The sequence below is a fragment of the Boleophthalmus pectinirostris genome, unplaced genomic scaffold (assembly GCF_026225935.1).
Source record: "Boleophthalmus pectinirostris isolate CB_2022bp ecotype Guang Dong unplaced genomic scaffold, ASM2622593v1 HiC_scaffold_1088, whole genome shotgun sequence".
NCBI lineage: Eukaryota > Metazoa > Chordata > Actinopteri > Gobiiformes > Gobiidae > Boleophthalmus > Boleophthalmus pectinirostris.
Window position 1 is genome coordinate 1 of NW_026570991.1, and position 8,913 is coordinate 8,913.

The 8,913-nt window shown below is 41.8% G+C and overlaps 1 protein-coding gene across 1 annotated transcript; it reads right to left on the minus strand.

Moving 5' to 3' along the window:
* Positions 1-51: 51 nt before the first annotated feature.
* Positions 52-2,187, minus strand: LOC129411584 (peroxisomal membrane protein 11C-like). The gene is made up of 2 exons (XM_055162892.1): positions 1,977-2,187; positions 52-356 (listed from the first exon to the last, which is right to left on the minus strand). The coding sequence occupies exons 1-2, from the start codon at positions 2,037-2,039 to the stop codon at positions 69-71; spliced, it is 351 nt and encodes a 116-aa protein (XP_055018867.1). The 5' UTR covers positions 2,040-2,187; the 3' UTR covers positions 52-68.
* Positions 2,188-8,913: the final 6,726 nt, after the last annotated feature.

The window sequence follows — 8,913 nt, forward strand, 5'->3', positions numbered from 1 at the left end:
TTACACACGATGATGACCACGTTTTAGAGAAATAAGGAGTGTCCCCTGTCTTTAAAGTCAAATCTCATTCATCTCATTTCATATTCAGAAATCTGGTGACTTGAGTTCAGGTCTATATCATGATGTTTGTGATGTGAGGGTGTGGTGCTGACGCTGACCGTAGCGCCCAGGCCGTAGCTCTGGGAGTAAGCCAACATGGACAGGTCATCAAATAGCCTCAGGACGGTTCTGCAGTGGCTGAGCTGAGTGGAGAACAGAAGCAGGCTCCGCCCCAAACGCCGAGACGATCCATCAGGAGAGGAGTCACGACACAAGACTCCACCCACCAGCTGAGCCCCATAACACGCCGTCCGGATCTGCCACAAGGAGCGGGGAGGGGTCAGGTTATTATCTATAAGTAATGTCTATATTATACACATTATTAAAGAAAGAGAAGAATTATACAGGAGTAAATAAAACAATCATAAAGGTATGCAGAATTAGGTAGTATTGAATTCAATTGGAAGTACTTCAGAGAGTACTGTATCACAACAAAGGTTTTACTACTTGAAAAATATTTGAATACTTCTACTTGAATTATGCTGAGTAATGCTTTGTCTTTTCTCCCCATCTAGTGATAAACACTTCATGATGACATCATGATGAATGGTATTACAATAAAACTACAATAGTACTACAATAGTACTACAATCACAACTGAGCCTATGTCTCCAGAGTCTTCACCTGCAGACAGAGACACGTCCAAGTGTCTCATTCTCAGTTTATGTTCATGTCTCATGTGAAGCTCAGCACCTCCAGAATTCTCTCCCTGAGCTGCAGAGGCTGCACTAGCACTGACTCAGGACTGGAGCAGGTGCTGGGGTTTAGTCATTTTTGGTTGATCTGCTGATTAAAAAATACACTCAGAACTTTATTTTAACACTTTTATACGAAGAGATAATGTCACAAACTGTGATACACAGCTCTCCTAACCTCAAGACAGTTTAGAACAGGTGAGTTTTCAGAACCTTTTTGAAGACAGGGAGTTTGGAGAACTTGCAAGGGCCCCGTCCCCCACGATAATCCTGTGAATAGGCCTCCATACATGATACTGTGATGATAATAGTGTGAATAGGCCTCCATACATGATACTGTGATGATAATAGTGTGAATAGGCCTCCATACATGATACTGTGATGATAATAGTGTGAATAAGCCTCCATACATGATGATACTGTGATGATAATAGTGTGAATAGGCCTCCATACATGATGATACTGTGATGATAATAGTGTGAATAAGCCTCCATACATGATAATACTGTGATGATAATAGTGTGAATAGGCCTCCATACATGATACTGTGATGATAATAGTGTGAATAGGCCTCCATACATGATGATACTGTGATGATAATAGTGTGAATAGGCCTCCATACATGATAATACTGTGATGATAATAGTGTGAATAGGCCTCCATACATGATAATACTGTGATGATAATAGTGTGAATAGGCCTCCATACATGATGATACTGTGATGATAATAGTGTGAATAGGCCTCCATACATGATGATACTGTGATGATAATAGTGTGAATAGGCCTCCATACATGATGATACTGTGATGATAATAGTGTGAATAGGCCTCCATACATGATACTGTGATGATAATAGTGTGAATAGGCCTCCATACATGATAATACTGTGATGATAATAGTGTGAATAGGCCTCCATACATGATACTGTGATGATAATAGTGTGAATAGGCCTCCATACATGATGATACTGTGATGATAATAGTGTGAATAAGCCTACATACATGATGATACTGTGATGATAATAGTGTGAATAGGCCTCCATACATGATGATACTGTGATGATAATAGTGTGAATAGGCCTCCATACATGATGATACTGTGATGATAATAGTGTGAATAGGCCTACATACATGATGATATGAGCATAAGCCCTGCGCCTGGATGAACCGTGCGCACTCACCACTTTGTCCCTGCCGCGGTACGTCTCCAGCACCCGGACCAGCTCCTCCACGGCCCGCTGCATGTCTGTGTGCACCCCGGGGTCCACTGCACTCCTCCCGGCATGTCACAGCCCACAGGCCCGCTACAGCACCGTGCGCATCACCCGGAGCATCAGCACAACACCGCGCACAGTTTGTCTGAGCAGCCAGACTCTTGGGTTACGCAGGAGAAACAAGTTTTCATGTTTGTCTGTGAACTCTGGACCAGAACTCTGTGCGCAGACGCGCGCGCAATCGAGCACAGATACAACCAACAGTGTAAGAAATTGACCTAAAATCTATCTACTGGTGTTGGCTGCCCTCTTGTGTTTACTTGATGCATTGCACTTGCCAGGGGAAGTAAAAAAGCCATATTCTGTTGTTCCCCCATCCTCCTAAATGTCAGATGCCCTCCCATCCTGGTATATCCTAGGTCATTGTTTCCCAAAGACTGGGTCACAACTCTCAGGTGGATCGCAAAAGATTCTTTTTGTCTTTTTGTTTTCTTGTCATGATCTGCATGTAGGTCTGTAATATACAGTTTTGATCTGTGACCTTTTCATCATTCTGGATCAACATTTGGTCAGAATCTCCTGTCCTCAGTAGGGTCAGTATTTCTCTGCTTTTTCCTTTCACTATCACATATTTGTGTGAACTGGGATTCTCTGTGCTCACAAAAAAGCCAAAGCACAAAAACAGAAACGCTGCTCCTGATCTGCTGCTGCACACGGACTGAACACACTACAAAATGGTCACATTTTTCTATAGCGCTTTTCCTTTCAGGCACTCAAAGCACTTTACAACAAGGAACCACACACCAGTGTGGGCAGACACTGTGGGGCAAGGTGGGTTAAGTGTCTTGCCCAAGGACACAACAGCAGCATTCATCTGTGGGAGCTGGAATCAAACCAGCCAACCTGTGGGTCAGTGGATCTGACTGCTCAACCTGTGATGTTCATGTCAAGAGCTGGAAATTGAACTGCCAACCTTCAGATCAGTGGGCGAATGCTCTACCAACTGAGCTACTGCCACCTGAAATGACTGTTTTGTTCCAGTATTGCTGGTTCTATTGAATGTTGAAAAGAAAAAGAAATGTTCTACATTTAATGTCCAAACAGGCAACTTCTGGATCGTTTTATTACTGCTTCAGTTTTTTTCATTGTTTAAAATTTGAGTCATACTAATAGTTCAGAGACATGATCACTCAGTCAACAATAAAATATCCTCATTCATGTTCAATAATGCTCAAATCCACCTTTGTTTTGTGATTTATGAATGTTACCTTACCACCATACTGCAAACAAAAGCCTCATTTACATAATAGTTATTATTTCACAAATACAAATAAATACAACAGCTTTCCTTTATTGTCGTAAATTAACATTAATATTGTCTTTTGTCCCGACATTTTGAATGGACTTTTTAGTAGTGATGACATAGAAAGAGGGATTTCGTTTTAGAATTCACTTTCTGAAACTTGTGTCAAATTGTGTTTGACTTTTCTTCACTAATTGCCATAGTCTTAATAAAGTTATGATTAGAAAACCCTGAAAACCTTTTATATGCACTGGAAGACTCTAAACTCAAATGATTTATACCGCACCAGTCGCTCATCACAAACAGAAAACAGACTTGAACCAGACTCTGTTCACAAAATCATATTTTGGAGGATGTTTTGGTACATGATTGACTGAAAATGTTGCGGTGTCTTTTTGCGAGCTCAGCTTTGGTGATCACAAACTCTCTGACCTTGTGTTCTGTTCCCTGCCAAAGTGACCATGTCTCCAGAGAACAGCGGCACCAGCCACAGTGTGAGAGGTGCATGTGTGTAACGCTCACATAGAGAATGGTTTCACACACAGGTGTGAAAGTCCTGATCTTTCTCTTGTCCTCTACACTGTAGCGACCCGTCTCTCTGTGCTTTGTGGTCCCTGAAGTCTCAGTCAGTCAGTATGTCTCTTTATTCAGGCACCTGTTGTTGTTACAGAAGTGTTTGGGAGATCCACATCCATCAAACACACACTGGACCGTGGTGTGTCCTCGTTTAGCTACTGTCCACACGTCCACTGTCCCTGCACCTTACAGCACTGTCCAACTGACGAGGACACAGAAGAACAGAAGGACACGTAAGGACTGGAACTAGAGACATTTTTCCTCCTACAGCTCCCCTCAAACAGTGAGAGTTACAGGACTACATTCATATAATACTCCCTTCACCAGCTTCAAATCAAATCACAAACAAAACATCTGAGGCTTCACATACAGTCACAGTGCATGTAACGCGTTAAAACAAGTAGATGAATGTAGATTTTTCTGTAGTCCAGACTTTCTTACTGAGGTTATTTTTTATAGAATATGAACACAATCAGCAGAATCTGTGGCATTCCTGTTTGGCAGCTCACATGACTGAGCTGCTCAGGATCATTCAGGCTACACTTCATTAATAAAGTACAGCTCTATGGCTACAAATATCAATGTGAGAACAGTGTCACAGATACACCGGGATATGCTTCAATTGAGCTGAGAGCAGAACACATAGATAATAATTGAAAGTGTTAGTGTTAGATAAGGACAGTGACCCTAACTGTTGTAAAATCCAACATTGTTCTTCCTGTTCACAGGTTCTTTCACTTCAGTTCTAGCCTTGCTGGCACCTGACACATTGTCACTGGAGTGTCTTCTGGAGATAAGAACAGTAAATCTGCATTGAGTCTCCTCTAAATGTGAATGAATAGCATCAAGTTGACTCTGTTGGTGTTTTATAGTAAAGTCAAGTTAGTTTTGTGCACTGTTGTTCTGCAGGTTTCTGTTCAGGAGCTGGTGTATTATCACAAGGCTCTGTAGATGCAGCTGTGGGAGATGCTGTGATGTTCACCACGTCTCTTTATCCAACACAAAGGGTGTTTGGCACTAAAGCTTTCATCTGCTCTACTGTTCCTAACAACTACTGCTCCAGAGTATGAAGGCACAATCACTCTGTTCATCTCTGCTGGATCTCTGGAGCTCAGGAACATACCTCTAAATGACACTGGAGTTATAATGTTGCCATAACAAGCAGATGGTGCTGTAAAGGATGGACACACCAAATTAAACACATGGGGTAAGTAATGACACATTAATAACAAATGAATTCTGCAGACAATAATGTATATAGTCTGTAGCTATACAAAGAACTGATTATAAAAGTCATGAATTGCACCGGCGGTGCTGTGGTTTAAAGCGTTGCACATATATGGTTGCTACCACATCCATATTGTGGGCTCACCCTCAGTAAGTCTCCACCCACTCTCTCCATTTCATACTGCAGTGGTCCTGTCATATAAAAGGCCACAAATCTAAATATCATTTTACTGAATTCCTTGATTCATTTGTGGATTTTTGCTGTGGTTTAATGGAAAATGACAAATCATCACATGTCAGATCTTAAGTCACATGTATCATATCTTAATGTGAAGAAAAAGCTGGATGTCTACATAAATATGGACAGGGCAATGTCCTTGTAACGCCAGCATCGCAAAGCTCCATCTGAGTGGAGCCAAATGCTGTGGATGACATCACACTCACTTCTTCACTTCTTTATACAGTCTGTGGGTCTGACAGTGGGTTCAAGGATTTGATCCTGATACCTAATGGCAGTCAGACTGTAGAGGTCTGTGTGTCCCTTCATGGATCTGCCTCTCTAGACCATCACTGACCCACCACCAATCCACTTATGTGAACCATGTTACAGACAGCTCTCCCACTCTAGGCAGTCTCCCACTTGTATGTACTGTAATCTACACTTTGCATCAGCATGGGCCAAAAGGACAACAGAGAAGTTGCCCTTATAATCAAAATACAACCTACCGGAGTTGGGTGGCGCTTCATGTATAATTAGTCTATTGATATTATTATTATTATTACTTTCTGATTTGATGTGGCATTTCCCTATAGAGGAAGATTGAAAAAAGAGGTGGAAGGGGCTGAGAGCCAGCTATGTCCGTTTCAAAAGACAAAAGGCACCAAGCAGCTCTGGTGCTGGATCCCAAAGAGAGTGGAAGTGGGAAAAAGAAATGGAGTTTCTCTTAGCACACTTACAACAAAGAGGGGAAGATGCAAAAATCCTTTTTGTACCACACACACCATTAATGACATCACTATGATATATTTTACAGCACACAGTTTGCTCGGTCAGTTTAGTGATAAAGACGTGACAGCAGTAGAAGAGGATGCAAAGGAGCCTCTAAATCTTCAGATGGAGGAGCTTCAAGAAGTTGCCCCCTCCCCACAAGTACCATAGAATCTGAAGTCTTTAGAGACACCCCCACCCCATCAAGTGTGGAAGCACACCGTCATTTACAACAGGATACTGTAGAACTGGAACACCACCCATCCACCACTAAGTGCAGGCTCTCATAACTGGGCAGGTCAGAGCAGAGCAGGTCTGCTGAGTCTACGACAGAGGAGAGGCTCCTTGAAATGTTGTTCTGTGTTTAATTAAAACAAATTAGTGCTCTGAAATGTACTTTTGAATCCTGGTGTTTGCCGTGATCAGCAGGCTTCTGTTTACCGTCTATTTATGTACAGACTACCGTCTGTAGAAGCCTGTGCAGCGGGTTAGTTTCACTGAAGACCTACAGCGAAGTCTGATATTCTCTCCCATTAAAAAACGGAGCCAGTACCGCGCACATACGTCCTGCTGGAGATGTCGATGTCGCTGTCTTCGTGTCAGGGGTTTCGCCTTGGGTTTTGAAAGACAACATGAGCAGATAAGCAAATCTCTGTGTCAGAATTTTAACGTCTCCCATGACAAGAAAACCCTTGTGTTGCTTTAATGTAGGAAAGTGAACATCATTTTGAATCTGTTTCCATAGGTTTTTCTGCCAAGGTCTGACTGGATATCAATTACGACAAGATTATGAAGTGTGCTCTTTTCTGTGAATGCGTGGCTCTTAAAAGAGCCGTTGTTGTGAGTCGAGTCTCGGGGCGTCTTTACTTGGCCTTCTCGGTCTTCTTGGGCAGCAGCACAGCCTGGATGTTGGGCAGCACGCCTCCCTGAGCAATGGTGACGCCTCCCAGCAGTTTGTTGAGCTCCTCGTCGTTGCGGACGGCATCAGTTATTATGCTGGACTATTTGGCCTGTATAGGATAGAATCATTTGGGCCGTCACGATTAATATATTAATAGTGATCATTAAAAACCATTATCATATTTTATTTTATAATCATTATTTGGATTGTACAGGACTCAACTTCAGTCATCATATTTCAATGTACATTTGGTTAAAAATGTTTTGAAAATCTAAATTTACAATTAAATGAATAGTTTGACTATTCACATAGGTGACTAAATAATCATTGGCTAGAGGAATATTAAAAGAATAATTAGCACCAGTGTGAAGTGAGATCATGTAACGAAAGAGAGGGGCTTATCATTTGTCATGCTCCATAGGCCCACATGAGGAACTACATGAGGTATGTCTAATGAGAGTCGACATGAGCTCCTACATGAGCCGAGCATATAGACATGTCACAGTACACGTTCACACGTTCATGAGAAGGATCTACTGTATTCTATTTTCCAAAGAATGTTTTTATTCTCTTTCAGCACGGAGAGGAGCACGCTGCTAATTCGGTGCCTTTCTGAAGAATATTGACCAATATCACACATTAAAACTACATGCCCAAAATGTTAGTGGTAAGTTTTTGGTGAAATCTCCAGAGGCTCAAGTGACGTCACTAGAAGTGTTACATATTGTGTCTTTATGCACAAGTGAATCTGTTTAGTTGCAAACATGTTCAGAAGCACACAAGGAGAGGAAAAAAAAAAAAAAAAAAAAAACAGAACAGAGGAGCTCTTTAGTGTCGTGCGTGTGTGTGTATATTGTGCTGGAGCAGTTTACTTGGAGCTGGTGTACTCTTCTCTCGTCGCCGGGTGAGGGCCCTGTCTTCTGTGGGTGAGGGCCCTGTCTTCTGTGGGTGAGGGCCCTGTCTTCTGTGGGTGAGGGCCCTCTCGTCTCCGGGTGAGTTAAAGTTAAAATATGCATCAGTAAAACGGCTCGTAGTAGCAGTTTTATTGTATCAGTGTTTCTCAATCCATGAAACTTCAACATTTTCAAGTTGTCGTTTAACAAAGGCTCGTGATACAATGAAAATGTTTTTTTTGAGACCCACTTTTGGCCCACAAACAACCACCTGAGAACCACTGCTTAAAACTCACCAAATCCTCGGTGTCATAGTCCCGGAACAGAACTTTACCGAGGAACATTTAGGCGGCGATGCATCCGACGGACCACATGTCCACGGACTCAGAGAAGGACGAGCCCACAGCCACCTCTGGAGCCCTGAATACAAACACAACAACAAACATACACATGGTCAGTCCCACTGTGCTGTGCTCTGGTTTTAGTCCAAGTTTAGTCCTAAAGTTGTTTAGTCCAAGTTTAGTCCTAAAGTTGTTTAGTCCTGGTTTAGTCCTAATGTTGTTTAGTCCTGGTTTAGTCCTAATGTTGTTTAAGTCCTGGTTTAGTCCAAGTTTAGTTCTAATGTTGTTTAGTCCTGGTGTAGTCCAGGTTTAGGTCTGAATTGTGTCCCACTTTGAACCCAATTGTGGATGTAAATTCAGCATGTACAAACTTTGGACTTTGATACTTGATTAATAGTATTTTGATGTAACTTAGGTAGTTAACGTCCAATTTTAGATTTCCACAATAGGTAAAAATCTACAATGCACAATGTTTTATTATTATTATTATTTTAATAAATTGATTTATAATTAGATGCAGAAACACATTTTGACCCCAAGAGCTGCATTTACCAATTATCTGTGCAAAAGTCAAGTCATAGAAATAAATTAATCTAAATACTCCCTCACATCATGTCCCTGTCATGTCCCTGTCTTGTCCTGTCTGTCCCTGTCATGTCCCTGTCTGTCCCTGTC

What these genes read in the sequence shown, in the direction of transcription:
- LOC129411584 (XM_055162892.1), bottom strand. Translation starts at nt 2,039, where the DNA reads ATGCAGCGGGCCGTGGAGGAGCTGGTCCGGGTGCTGGAGACGTACCGC. An exon ending in ACCGCGGCAGGGACAAAGTG is followed by an intron (nt 357 to 1,976) that starts GTGAGTGCGCAC and finishes TCCTTGTGGCAG; the next exon opens with ATCCGGACGGCGTGTTATGG.